The sequence below is a fragment of the Balaenoptera physalus genome (genome assembly GCF_965194825.1).
Source record: "Balaenoptera physalus genome assembly, chromosome: 11".
Taxonomy (NCBI): Eukaryota; Metazoa; Chordata; class Mammalia; order Artiodactyla; family Balaenopteridae; genus Balaenoptera; species Balaenoptera physalus.
Window position 1 is genome coordinate 103,502,859 of NC_138896.1, and position 13,071 is coordinate 103,515,929.

At 48.3% G+C, this 13,071-nt stretch overlaps 1 protein-coding gene across 6 annotated transcripts in view; it reads left to right on the forward strand.

Moving 5' to 3' along the window:
- Window positions 1-13,071, forward strand: part of MTMR14 (myotubularin related protein 14) — a 42,918-nt gene that overhangs the window by 959 nt on the left and 28,888 nt on the right. For 4 of the 6 annotated variants that reach the window (XM_082415710.1, XM_082415707.1, XM_082415709.1 and 1 more), the window contains exons 2-5: window positions 1,440-1,588; window positions 6,532-6,640; window positions 12,334-12,409; window positions 12,708-12,768. In XM_082415710.1, the coding sequence (XP_082271836.1) occupies window positions 1,440-1,588; window positions 6,532-6,640; window positions 12,334-12,409; window positions 12,708-12,768 (395 nt within the window). Of the gene's footprint in view, window positions 1-1,439; window positions 1,600-6,531; window positions 6,641-12,333; window positions 12,410-12,707; window positions 12,769-13,071 lie in introns of those variants that run through there. The other 2 variants (XM_082415711.1, XM_082415712.1) reach the window with 2 other exon arrangements.

Consider the following 13,071-nt stretch of genomic DNA (forward strand, 5'->3'; position numbering starts at 1 on the left):
TTGCCGACCCTGCCATCTTTCACTCCCCACGTGGTTTTGGCAGGTTTAGCATCAGGTTTTCCAATGGAATTCTGTTCTCTCCCAGGCCATGAAACTCTGGTTTGGCTCCAGGGGTTACCTATGCTAGGACTTACTGCACTTGGCATCTGCTAGTCTGGAGTAATGCAGGGAAGACTTCAGTAATGATGGGTCTCCCCCACTCTCCAAAGGACCGAGTATTTTTCAGAGCTTAGCCTGAGGACCACCTGTTTCAGCATCATCTGGGGTGTTTGTTAAAAATAAAGGTTTCATGATCCCACCCAGTCCTACTGAGTTAGAATTTCTGGGGGTGGGAATCTGGAATTTGTATTTTCTAATAGGCTTTTTAATGATACTCGTGCCCCTTGAAATTTGAGGATTTCTAATTTTTGTGAGTTTTTCCCTCCACATTGGTCTTTTGGGTGGCTAGAGGGTCACTTTTGCTGGGCCCCCCTTCCTTCTTACACACCCCTGAAGATTAGGGTTGTAAAAAGTTATACTTGACTCACTCCACCTGGCCCTAAACTTCTGATCTTTTGCAGACTTCTTGAGATGTTACAGGTTTTATGTTGTTCTTCTGCTGGGTCTTTCCCTGAACTGAGCAAAACAAGGGCAATTTTAAGGGAGCTGTTCCTTCTATTTCATAAGCAAATTGCGTGTAAGGAGACAGCTTTGTCTGCATCTTTTACTCATTACACTAACTAGAGCTTCTAGGTACTGGTCTGTGGCTGGAGAATGGGGAAGAATCTGCAGCCAAAGGGAGATAATGGATTAGTGCCGGTTAAAGTAACCTAGAGAGGGACTTCCCTGGTGGCGCATTGGTTAAGAATCTGCCTGCCAATGCAGGGGACAGGGGTTCGAGCCCTGGTCCGGGAAGATCCCACGTGCCACGGAGCAGCTAAGCCCGTGCGCCACAACCACTGAGCTTGCACTTTAGAGCCCGCGAGCCACAACTACTGAAGCCACCGCAATGAGAAGCCCGCGCACTGCAACAAAGAATAGCCCCCGCTCTCCTCAGCTAGAGAAAGCCCGTGTGCTCCAGCAAAGACCCAATGCAGCCAAAAATAAAAATAAATAAATAAATTTATTAAAAATAAAGTAACTTAGAGCAGGGGTTCTTAATATTTTATGGATTGTGGACCCCTTTGAGAATCTAACGAAAGGTGTCAGCCTCTCTTCAAACGCTTAACATACACAGTTTCACCACAACATTGAGGGGTTCAGAGTCTCTCCCAAAGTTTACCATGGGGGTTCATGAACCACACGTTTAGGGCCTGTGATCTAGCAAGATGTCTTTTCCTGGTATTGAATTATAATCACAGAGGCACATTGTCATTCCCAGAGACCTCTCCAGGTCAGGAACCGCCTAATTCTCAGAACCCCAGAATCTTCTTTATGCTCAGATCTCCTCCTCTGTGCAGGTTGAGCGCATTGAGAAGAGGTGTCTGGAGCTGTTTGGCCGAGACTACTGTTACAGCGTGATCCAAAATGTGAATGGGGATATCTGCGGCCACTACCCCCAGCACATCGTGTTCCTGGAGTATGAGAGTTCTGAGAAGGAGAAAGACACGTGAGCATCATGTAACCAAAGCGTGCCCATCTGGGAAGGCCTTGACAGCTCATGCCCAGGGTTAGGAACATCTGCAGCTGGGTGGGGCAGGCTCACTTTTCCCAGGTGTCAAGCCTCATTGACATCTTTGTTTTCTTCAGGGTTTCACATCTTAGATTGACAGAGTAGCACAGCATAGAAGGAGGGGTTGGGAGTCACAGCCCTGGCCTCCTGTTTTACTCCTACCCTATAGCTCATTGTCCTGAGACAGCTGACTTCACACCTCACCTCTCTGAACCTCAGTGTTTTTTGTTCTGTTTTTTTCTTTTTTTTAAGAGAGCAAGTGGGAGGTATGCTTTGTCGACATGTGGAAGGGCACTTACGGTATGTGGAGCTTAAGAGCCTGAGGTCAGCGTACGTGCTGGCTGCCCTGCTTGCTGGCTGTGTAACTAACTTGGGGAAGTTACTGAACCTCTTTGTCTCTTAGTTTCCTCATCAGTTTCTACCTCTATTTAGAAAAGTGGCTTTTGCGGTTCCTGCTGATAAACAGGACTATTCCAAGCCTGACGTGTGTGCTGTAAGAATTAGAAGTAAGAGCTACCGTTTACTGAGGGCCTCCCAAGGCCCGAGTGCTTTGTGTGTGGTGACAGTTCACACCAGAGCAGACACAGAGCACCTGGCACAGGATGCAGCCCATAGGCAGTCAGTAAATGGTGGCGTTGTTGACGCTGATAGACAATCACTGACGCTCTAGGAAGTGCTTTATGTCGATCTCAAAGTTTGTTCCCCTAGGCTCCCTGCGTGCTGTTGATTTTAAGGGAGTTCCAGGAGCTGTTGCCAACAATATCCGTGAGAGCCTGGCCCCGTGGAAGCACTGTGATGATGAGTGCTGTGGTAGAGTCGTGCTGCAAAGCGCAGCGGGCCATCACTACTCACAGTGCGCCCATCCGCGCACCCAGGAACAGCTAGAGATTCTGAGTCTTGGGCTCCAGAGCCACTGAATCAAAATCACAGCATAACAGGATGGCCCCGTGATTCGTACGCAAATGGAGGTTTGAGAAGCACTGCTGTAGACGAACTGGGGAGAAGGGTGGATTCTGCCTGGTGTGTGTTTGTGGAGACCTTTCAGCTGGATTTGGAAGGATGAGTAGGGGTGTCCCTGAAATGTCCTTTGTTAGGGACCAGCTTGTACAGGGTCTTGATCATCAGGCGTGTGGACTTGTGGGTGTTAGTGGTTATTGGGCTAGTACCCCCTGAGCACTCATTGAAATCACAGATTCCAGGGCCCCTGAATCACAGTTTCCAGAATCTGTGCCTCAGAGAGCTCCCTAGATGAGTCTCACCTTTGCTATAGCCTGGGAACGCCAGGGAGCCAGAGAAGCCTTTCAAGCGGAGGAGTAAAATGGGATCTATCAGTGTGCCCTGTAATGAGGTCGTGGTGGGGTGCACTGAGAAAAAAGAATGTATTGGGAAAAGGAATTGAATGTAGATCAGAGCACTTGTATGACTGCCTCTTCTTTCTGTCACCACCACGGCGCTCCCATCTTGCCTAGCGGGGTCTAGCTGCCCAGGCTAGGGTCACTGCAGTATATCCCTAACCCTAGAGGAATTGTGGAGTTTGTTTTTGTTTGTTTGTTTGTTTTTATTTATTATTTCGTTGTGCCGGGTCTTAGTTGCAGCATGTGGGCTCCTTAGTTGTGGCTTGTGAACTCTTAGTTGCGGCACACATGTGGGATCTAGTTCACTGACCAGGGATCGAACCCAGGCCCCCTGCATTGGGAGCACAGGGTCTTATCCACTGCGCCACCAGGGAAGTCCCGTGGAGTTTGTTTTTACTTTTCACTTCTTGCAAGGCCTCGAAGTGATACTGAGTGGGCGATGCCTGTTAAAGAGAAAGGAGTATGTGCATGTTCAGGTGGGAAGAAGTAGCACTTTTTGCTTCTTTACACATGCCTGGACTTGGTGTTAATATGACACTAATTAGACTGAGTTACACAGGGTAGAATTGGATTCAGGAAGTGGTTTGGTCCTCTTAACCCACCTCCCCAGTTTAGCCCATATCTGAGAATAGAAGCCTGGATGGGGATCTCTGAATGACGAAGACATGAGTTTGTCAACGAGACAAACTGCTGCCATGAGGCAGACCCCAGGGATCTAGTTGGAGGCCCTACCAGAGAGATGAAGTCCCTACCTTTAGATCTGGTGAGTAACACAGACCAATCAATGAGCAATGACAGTGTAACAAAGGCCAGAATTAGGGCAAGTACAGGTGAAGCATTGGAAGACAGTGGTTAAAGTTCTGCACTTGATAATTCCAGCTTGTGTGTGAGCGTAGGGTGGGGGGGTTGTTCTCCCACTCCACTAACTTTCAGACGCCAGCCTTGTGTTCTACAGATAGCATTAGATCCCACAGGTTAAGGGCTCAGTCCCACAAGACAGACATAAATACACAAGCTCACTTTCATTCATTCAAATATGAGTATCAGGTGCCTGACACAGCCCAGTGCTTAGCACAGTAAGGGAAAGATTCTGAGGCCAAGAGATAACAAAAATAAAAACAGGAACGACTGAGAACAGAAACTGAATTGGTTCTTTGAGTAGGGGACCCAGGAAAATAAAGCACCAGCTAGCCTAACAAGAAAAAGGTGCCTTCCTTCACATGATAAGCCTGCCCAGAGTCTCTAAGAGGGAAATGCTGGCATGTTCTCTCCCTCGGTTATGTGGAGAGTTTGTTGAATGGAAGGATTCAGCCTGGGAGACTCAAATGCAGTTACAAGGCTTTTAGAGCTGCTGGAGTGAGCTCCGTGAGAGTCGGTTAAAACAGATGGTGCTGACCACATCTGTGCAAATGGACGGAGGCCACCAAAAGGTGGGGGGGAGACTACTGTGAGCCGTGCTCTGTGTGCTCAGTTTTGTATTATCTTGGCATCTCAGTTTAATTAGGCCATTGTTTCATTCTGAGGTGCCTTTTTTTTTTTTTTTAATTTTTTGGCTGCATTGGGTCTTCATTGCTGTGCGTGAGCTTCTCATTGCGGTGGCTTCTCTTGTTGCGGAGCATGGTCTCTAGGCGCGTGGACTCAGTAGTTGTGGCATGTGGGCTCAGTTGTTGTGGCTCGCAGGCTCTAGAGCACAGGCTCAGTAGTTGTGGCGCACAGGCTTAGTTGCTCCGCGGCACGTGGGGTCTTATTGGACCAGGGCTCGAACCCGTGTCCCCTGCATTGGCAGGCGGATTCTTAACCACTGTGCCACCAGGGAAACCCTGAGGTGCCTTTTTATTCCATAGAGAACCTGAGTGAGGGGAAGGTGGCAGAACTTGGTTTTCAGTAAGCCATGTTTTTTCTAGGACCTGGCTAGTTGGCCCGTGCCGTCCTACGGGCACCTTGAAGAGGCACCCCAGCCTTCCTCCTTCCATCAAAAAAGGAAAAAAATCTTGATCGTAAAAATAACATGTAGTCACTTCTTTGTTGTTTGAATTGGTTATGGTAAGGATATAATAATTTTGTGATTTAAAACAAAATGTTTAAGAAAAATGAAAAAAAAAATCTTAAATCAGACCTTACAGAAAAATCACCATAGGAAGTATAAGTCCTCTTATTTTATCCCCTTGTTCTCTTTCCATGGTCACCAAACTCTTGGTCCAGGTTTTTATTTGAAGACCGCTGTTTAACTTCAGTTTCACATCTTCACTTGATAGTAGTTATTTTATTAGTAACTGGTTTGAGAATATATCTATGAAGGCTACTAAGAAATCAGCAGTGTTTTTAAAAGACTATATTTTTATTGGTGCCAGCAGCATCCAGATATGCTTAAAAGGGTACCACAGATGTGTAGGAGTTGGTGAACTTAGTCATTCTGAAACAATTATTTGTGTGCACATGCTGTGCAGTGACACGGGAGTGCTAGCACGACTGGGATGTAGAAGGAATGAACGCCCTCTTGGACTTGGCCTGGAAGCTCAGCCCTTAAAGGAGGGCACTTGAGTGTCTTCCCTCCCTTCTCTCCTGTCACCTTGCATTACTCTGCATGGCGGGAGTAGCTTCCCACTCTTGAACTTCCCTGCCTCCTGTTCCTCTTGCAACCAGAAGCTCTGACTGGCTGATGTGGAGTCTTTTGTTAAGAATCTATGGGTGGGGACTTCCCTGGTGGTCCAGTGGCTAAGACTCTGCGCTTCCACTGCAGGGGGCGCGGGTTCAAACCCTGGTCGGGGAACTAAGATCCCGCATGCCATTCAGCGCGGCCAAGAAATTTTAAAAAAAGAAAAGAAAAAAAGAATCAGTGGGTGAAGCTATGAGAGTAGACCCTTCTTTTAGGGGTCAGCTGATTTGACCTGATTTAATATGTGAGTTGCTTAAGCTCATTTCTAAATGTATTTTTTTCATGTTCTAGAAGCTCCCTTACCAAACCCAGTGCATTAGCTACTGTGCTTCTCAAGGCCACAAATAGCTTCTCTTTCACTGCCTTTGCTCCAGCATTCCCTGCCCTGTTGGCTTTTTGGACTGTTAGAGGTAGCTGGAACGTTGGGGAGGTATCAGAGGCTCACAGCCGTGTGAAATGTGAACCTTCATCTTATCCTGCACTCTGAAAGATGACAAGAATGGCCCCATGATTTCCTGAGGGTCCCCAGCACACCTATTGTCTTACTTTTGGAGTAAAATACTGAACACCCTAGACATAATCAACATTCAGTTTGCTATGTATGTTTCTGTATTTTAAATACCATGTCTTCAGGTTTTAAAGGTTTTGAAATCAGGATGACTTCCATTTTAGTATCTATAATATAGCATTTTTTTCTTTTCTTGAAAAGCTTAGCATGTCCATGATCTAGAATTTAGGAATCTGAGCATTTATTAAATTTGAAATGAATATTCACACACACACACATACACACACACACACAACCCTAGTATGGGGCACACTGTACTCACGCAGAAGCAGCCTGACCTACCTCTCTTGCCCGTTTTTAGGTTTCAGAGCACCGTGCAGGTGAGCAAGTTGCAGGACCTCGTCAACCGCAGCAAGACGGCCAGGTGCAGAGGACGGTTTGTCTGCCCAGTGATCCTGTTCAAGGGCAAGGTAAGACCACGCCGTAGCCTCACATCCCTGAGACCCTCTCGCGGGGTACCTGGCGTAATGCAAAGTGTAGAGTCTCGTGTTCTTGGCTTTTGCCAGACGAGTTTGGGTGATTACTGGGTGCCTGGTGCCGTGGGAAGCAGGCCAGAGAAACAGACCAATTCTGATACGACTTTTTTTGAAGGTGAGTCTAATTAGGAAAGGGACAGTCACAGCAGAGGACCCCACCCTGTGTCCTGGAGCCAGACTGCCTACGTTCTGATCCTGGCTCTGTTACTTCCTGCCTGTGCAAGGCCTCAGTTTCCTCCTCTATAAAATGGGAAAAATAATCATGCCTACATCAAAAGTTTATGAATAGATTAGATCAGATGAGTAAGTACATTGTTGTTTGTTCATTCTTTCAGTCATATAATTTACCAAGTATTTATTGAATGTGTTTCATGTTCAGGCCTCAAAGTACATCAGCATATAAGGTAGACAAAAATCCTCACCCTTATCAAGCTTATATTCTAGTGACTGTTGTTAATTTGGCTGCCCACTATGGTCTCATTTCACCTCTTTTTATAATCCTTTGGTGTATTTGATATTCCCATTTTGCAGATGAAACGAAGGCTCAAAGTGGTTAAATAACTTCCCCAAGTTTACACAACTAGAGAGCTGGGGTTTAAACTTACTGCAAAATGCCCTCAAGTTACCACACTGCAGCTTAGGGCCACGTGGTGTGGTGTCAGAGGAACCCACTTAAGACGGGCAGCAGTTGGGGACTTCCCGGGCAGTCCAGTGGTTAAGACCCTGTGCTTCCACTTCAGGGGGTGTGGGTTCGACCCCTGGTTGGGGAACTAAGATCCTGCCTGCATGCTGTGCAGTGCGGCCAAAACTTAAAAACAAAAACAAAAACAAAAACAGATGAGCAGCAGTGTGGACTGACAGACATGGCCTCATTAGGTGAGCGGGACTAGGCTGCCAGCTTTGGAGGAAGGGTGGGAGGGTGTTCCAGGCAGGTGCCAGCGTCGGGGGAGCATGAAGGCAGGCGCGGAAAGTCCGAGAGACTCCCTGACGGGAGCGCAAGGTACGTGGCAGAGCCGAGGATGGAAGGGACTGAATGCAGGAGGCCGGATGCTGGCCAAGGTGTTTAGGTTTGCTGGGAGAGCCACTGTGATTTCTGAGCAGGGAAGTACAAGATGCAAATAGCATTTTGAGAAAGATTAATCCAGAAGGAACAGACTAACAGAGAGCCTGGATCAGGGGAGGGAAGCAGGGGTGTAGGCTCTCTATTCCTTTTTTTTTTTTTTTTTTTTTTAATGTGGACCAATTTTTTTTTTTTTTTAATCTTTATTGAGTTTGTTACAGTATTGCTTCTGTTTCATGTTTTGGTTTTTTGACCGCCAGGCATGTGGGATCTTAGCTTCCTTACCAGGGATCGAACCCGCACCCCCTGCATTGGAAGGTGAAGTCTCAACCACTGGACCGCCAGGGAAGTCCCTTAGGCTCTCTTTTCTAGTCATCCAATGCGTACCTGAATGCGCTGTGGTCTTGGTGCCTCTCGGGCTATAGTCCGGTCTCCCAGTGCAGGTGAGGGCTGGGACAGGGCAATGGGGAGGAGAGACCCAGGGCTTGTTTCCATCCCTTTGTGCCTTTCTTTCGTAAAATGGAAGAAGGGGGAATGTGAAAGCGGGGGGTAGGAAAGGAGACTTGCCACAGGCTTTTGTGGACAGGTCGATTTTAGGGAAAAGTATGTCTGGAAGTCAAGTTCCAGAAATCAATCATCTTAAAGCTATTTATTCCCTCTTCCCCTTTGGAAAGTTTCGTGTTGCTGTAAGCTCTGGGAACTCCGGTTTAGATAACTGGAGTATAACACACTGCTCTGTGGGGCATAGTGCTTGTTGCTAGAAATTACATAGGAAATACTCAAACCAGTGCTTCCCACAGTGTGTTCCGTAGGATAGTAGTTTAAGGATGTGCTTGTGCAAAGCATTCCCTGTCAAACAAGGGTGAGAGACAGCACATTACTAGATTTGGCCTGACCCCCAAGCTCCAGATTCAAGAGGTACATCGGAAAGTGTGCACTGACATAGGAAAGGCTCTGAGAAGTCCTGAAGCAGAGGGACCTGTGTAGTGTTGTCAGGTCTGCTGTTTCTCACTCGGCAGACCTTGAGGAAGGGACTTTGCAGAATGCATTTGGGAAGTGCCACATTGACCAGCTTAGTCCAGTGAGATTGCAGCAGGCCTGGGAGAAAGAGCCCAAGGCAACTCATTTCAGAGGGAGGGCGAAAAGTTGGAGGGATTATTCTTTTGGGTTTTTTTGGCCATGCCGTGCAGCTTGTGGGGTCTTAGTTCCCCAACCATGGATCAAACACCTTATATATGTTTTATTCCTATTGTGTTTGCAAGTCTGCTGTCTCCTTTCAGCCGTTAATCCCTTTGAGGGCAGAGGCCTTGTCTTGCTGCTGTCGTCCCAGCACCTAGCAAGTGCCCACCCAGCTGTACGTGCAAGCTCAGTAGGAAGACACTGCTCTTTAAAGTGGTAGCGGGCTCTCTGCTGCGTTCTAGGGGGACAGGTGACTAAGACAGTCCTGTCCCTGTGGAGCTCAGTGAGTGGGGAAGGTTGACCTGTGAACCAGCAGGTGAGAGGGAGATGGGGAAGGGCGGGAGAGGGTCTTCTGTTGTGAGGTGGGGATCTCATCCTCAGAGACGTGGCTCCCAGCAGGCCCTAGCCAGTGCGGGGAGCCAGTGCGGGGACAGCAGCGTTTGCTACCAGCACATCCTGCCAGGCTGGGGAGGGGGAGGTATGTTCAGAAGTGCCCGCTTCCTGCGTCTCTCCAGATTCAGTCCAGTGTGGCTGGGGCAGCCAAGGAACTAAATGTCTGATTGTATTTCATTTCAATTAATTTCCATTTTATAGCTGAAGCAATGTAGAATTTTTTTGGTTAAACACAACTTTATTTTGGGACAGGACTACGTTTCCCTTTAAATGCTGAAAATAAAGTATCCTAGTTGAGATGTGCTGCGAGTATACAATACATATTGGATTTTGAAGACTTAGTCCAAAAAATGTAAAACATTAATAATTTTCAAAGTGATTATATGTTGACATAGTAATATTTTGGATATATTGGGTTGAATAAGATATATTATTAAAATTTTTTTACAACTAAGTTCAACCATTTAAGGGTAAGCAGTTCTCCCATGCCGTTCTCTTCCCCAACACTTGTATCTGGGTTTTAGGCAATTAAAATTGGAACAGGTCATCTTTCTCTTTGTTTCCTCCCTTAAGAGATGGGGAGCAGAGGTCAGCTGCTTTTATTCCGTTTGCTAAAGTTGGTTACTACATTAGCAAATCCTATAGAGCCGTATTCCTCATGCAGAGTTAGAGGCCACTCCTAATTAGGTAAATGGAGAGCATTCAGAGTACATCCTGCTTTTTCAGTCAAGAGCGAAGCTTGAAGTACAGAAATGGCAGGTTATGCTTTGGAGCCATGAGGCCAGGCAGCAAGGTCAGGTGTTAGCCTCTGCCTTGGGATGCAGCTTCCCCCAGGCGCCGGCTCGGGACTTTCCTGCAGAGGTTGGTGCTTCACTTGGGGAGCTGGCCATCTCTCCCATTCTTCTCCATCTGACGAGTCCTCTGTGCCAGGTGCGGCTGCCTACGTTACCGAAAAGACAGGGTCGAAAAGAGATGGGAGAACTGAGCAGAAAGAAGAATCTGAACCTTGAGAAGAACTCAGAACTCAGCAGCTAAGGAAGGAGGGGGTGTGTGTCCACTCTGAAAAGATTTAGCAGAGTAATGCAAAGAAGAGTGAGATTTGGTGCCGGCAGCTTGGATGATGGGGGAGGGTGGGCATGATAACATGTGCCAGTCAGACCCAAACCACGTACCCCCCATTGTCTTGCATTCGGGAATCGGACCTCCCTTCTTACCATGAGAGTCTCTGGGGGCGTCCTCAACCTGAGGATTGACATTCCCTTGCTGCAGTTCCTGATCACTGGGTTGGTCTCTTCATAGTAGGGGCTCTTATCGGGGGCTGGAGAAGGGTCCATGGATGGACTTGGAGATGTAGGTAAACTCTGGTGTGCACATTTTTATCCAGAGACAGTTTATCATTTTCATCAGATTTTCAAAATGCTTTTGGACCCAGAAAAAATGAAGCAGCCCCCGCAGAGTGCATCCTGCTCAGGCCAGCAGGAATCTCTGCCCGAGCCCTTCTTCATAGGCTTCCAGGACAACCCTCCCACGATTGCATTCTTGCCCCCGGCACTGGAGAAGCACCCCACCCCGCCCCGGGCTGTAGCAGGTTGCCTTTCTATCACCTGCCCCCTGCCCCAGGCTGCCACTGCCTCAGAAAGCCGGGTGATGACCTACCGGTTCCCACCACACCCCTTTCCTAGCAGCAAAACTATTTCTTTCCCCGTTTTACAGGTGGAGAAGGAGACCCCTTGGGCAGTATTCTGCAGTTTTCCAGGGACCCTCCTTACACCACCAGGCTGCGTGACCCATTCAGAAATGCCCTCCCCTCGCCTAGTGTGACCTCCCAGCCACCCTCACAGCCTCCCCCAGCCTGTAACTAGACCTTGGGGTCACCAGATACCTCCTCCCATTCCTCCTGGATCTCATCAAACACAATTTATAAAGATTCAGCCTTAAAATTAAATAATGAAGTTCATGCCCATTGCCTGGTTTCTAGAATTCTAGCTCTCGAAATGCTCCTTCAGTGATGAGGAAAGAGTAAAAGGATAGTTAAGCACAGTTACAGCCACTACACTTCCTTGATACAGAGGAGAGAGAAGATAAAATTTCTTTAAAAAAAAAAACCCCAAACATTTCTCCCTTAAATGGCCCTCCTGCTGCAAAGGTTGCCCTCCCCTGCGCTAAGCAGTTCCAGTGACGGTCAGCACGCAGGCTCCGAAGGGAGGTGGGCTCGGTCAGATCCCAGCTCGACCCCCTCTGTGGGACCTTAGTCATCACTTCACCTCCCTGCGCCCGTCCCTCGTCTTCTCATCTGTGAAGCGGCAACAGTGCCTGCCGCCTGCCACGTCTCCCTCATGGGCTTGTGTAAATCCAGTGGGAAGGTGGTGTACATATTTCAGTCCTGTACTCACAAACACATGTGATAACTGCCAGATCTTACCCAAGTACATGCGTGACGACCACTGAATCTACCCATTACTGTTAGTGACACTCTGGTGCCTCTCGTTTGGGAGAGAGAACTTCTTGACAGAGGCTGCAGGTTAAATTCTAGGCATACTTCAGAGTGACTGCTGTGAAGACTTTGGGCAGCGCTCCTGCACCCATTTTCCTGGCCTGGAGGGGCCCCAGGGGTTCCCCCCACTATGTGCACTTCAGAAAACCACCTGACTGTTGGTCAGAGGGTACAAACTTCCAGTTGTAAGATGAATAAGTTCTGTGGATCTAATGTACAGCATGGTGATTATAGTTAATAATACTGTATTACATACATGAAAGTTACACAGAGAGATGATCTTAAATGTTTTCATCACAAAAAAGTAAATGGTGATTATGTGACATGATGCAGGTGTTAGCTAACGCTATGATGGTAATGATTTTGTAATATGTAAGCGTGTTGTAGACCTTAAACTTACACAATGTCATATGTCAATTATATCTCAAGAAAGACTGGGAAAAACCGAACCAAAAAACTCCAGAAAACCATCTGACCCTGAAAATGTGGTTTCTCTCCCAGCATATTTGCAGGTCGGCGACGCTGGCTGGATGGGGGGAGCTGTATGGACGCACTGGCTACAACTATATTTTCTCAGGTGAGCGTTGAGCTGCACCGTCTTTGACTAAGAACAGGAACCCAGTGGTGGAGAATAGCCACCTAGGGCTGCAGTGGTGTAGGTGGAGGGGCAGCAAGCTGGGGGGTGGGCAAGGGCCCTCCTTTCGTCACCTGAGGAGATGCTGGGGGTGAAGAAGACTGCCAGGCGTGTGGGGCATCGGGTGCTGAGAGAGGCAGGAGCATGGTCCTTGGGGTGGAGCCGGGGGGAGACTGGTCAGGAAGCCCCTGGGTGGAGCCCCTGCCTCGGCCTCGGTGCTGACCGCAGGTTTCTCCCACAGGGGGTGCAGACGACGCCTGGGCAGATGCAGAGGATGTCACGGAGGAGGACTGTGCGCTTCGGTCAGTGCCAGGTGGTTATGGGTCTGGGCTTGGGTTGGGGGCAGGCATCTGAGCAGTGGTGGCCATTTTCCTACTGACGGTCGTGACGTCATCAGTGGTCCAGGTGAGTGGATTGGCTCCCTTCCTCCTGCTGCCAAGTCCACACCCCTGAAACAGGGTTGTTGAAGTCCACCCTGTAGCTTCACCCGAAGCTGACTTTATGGACTACCTGAGCAGTCTGTGCTCGCCAGGACTGCAGAGAGAGTGCCCCAACCCTGGGGTTCCTGGCACCCCAGGCCCAAAACACAGGCCAGACATCTGTGT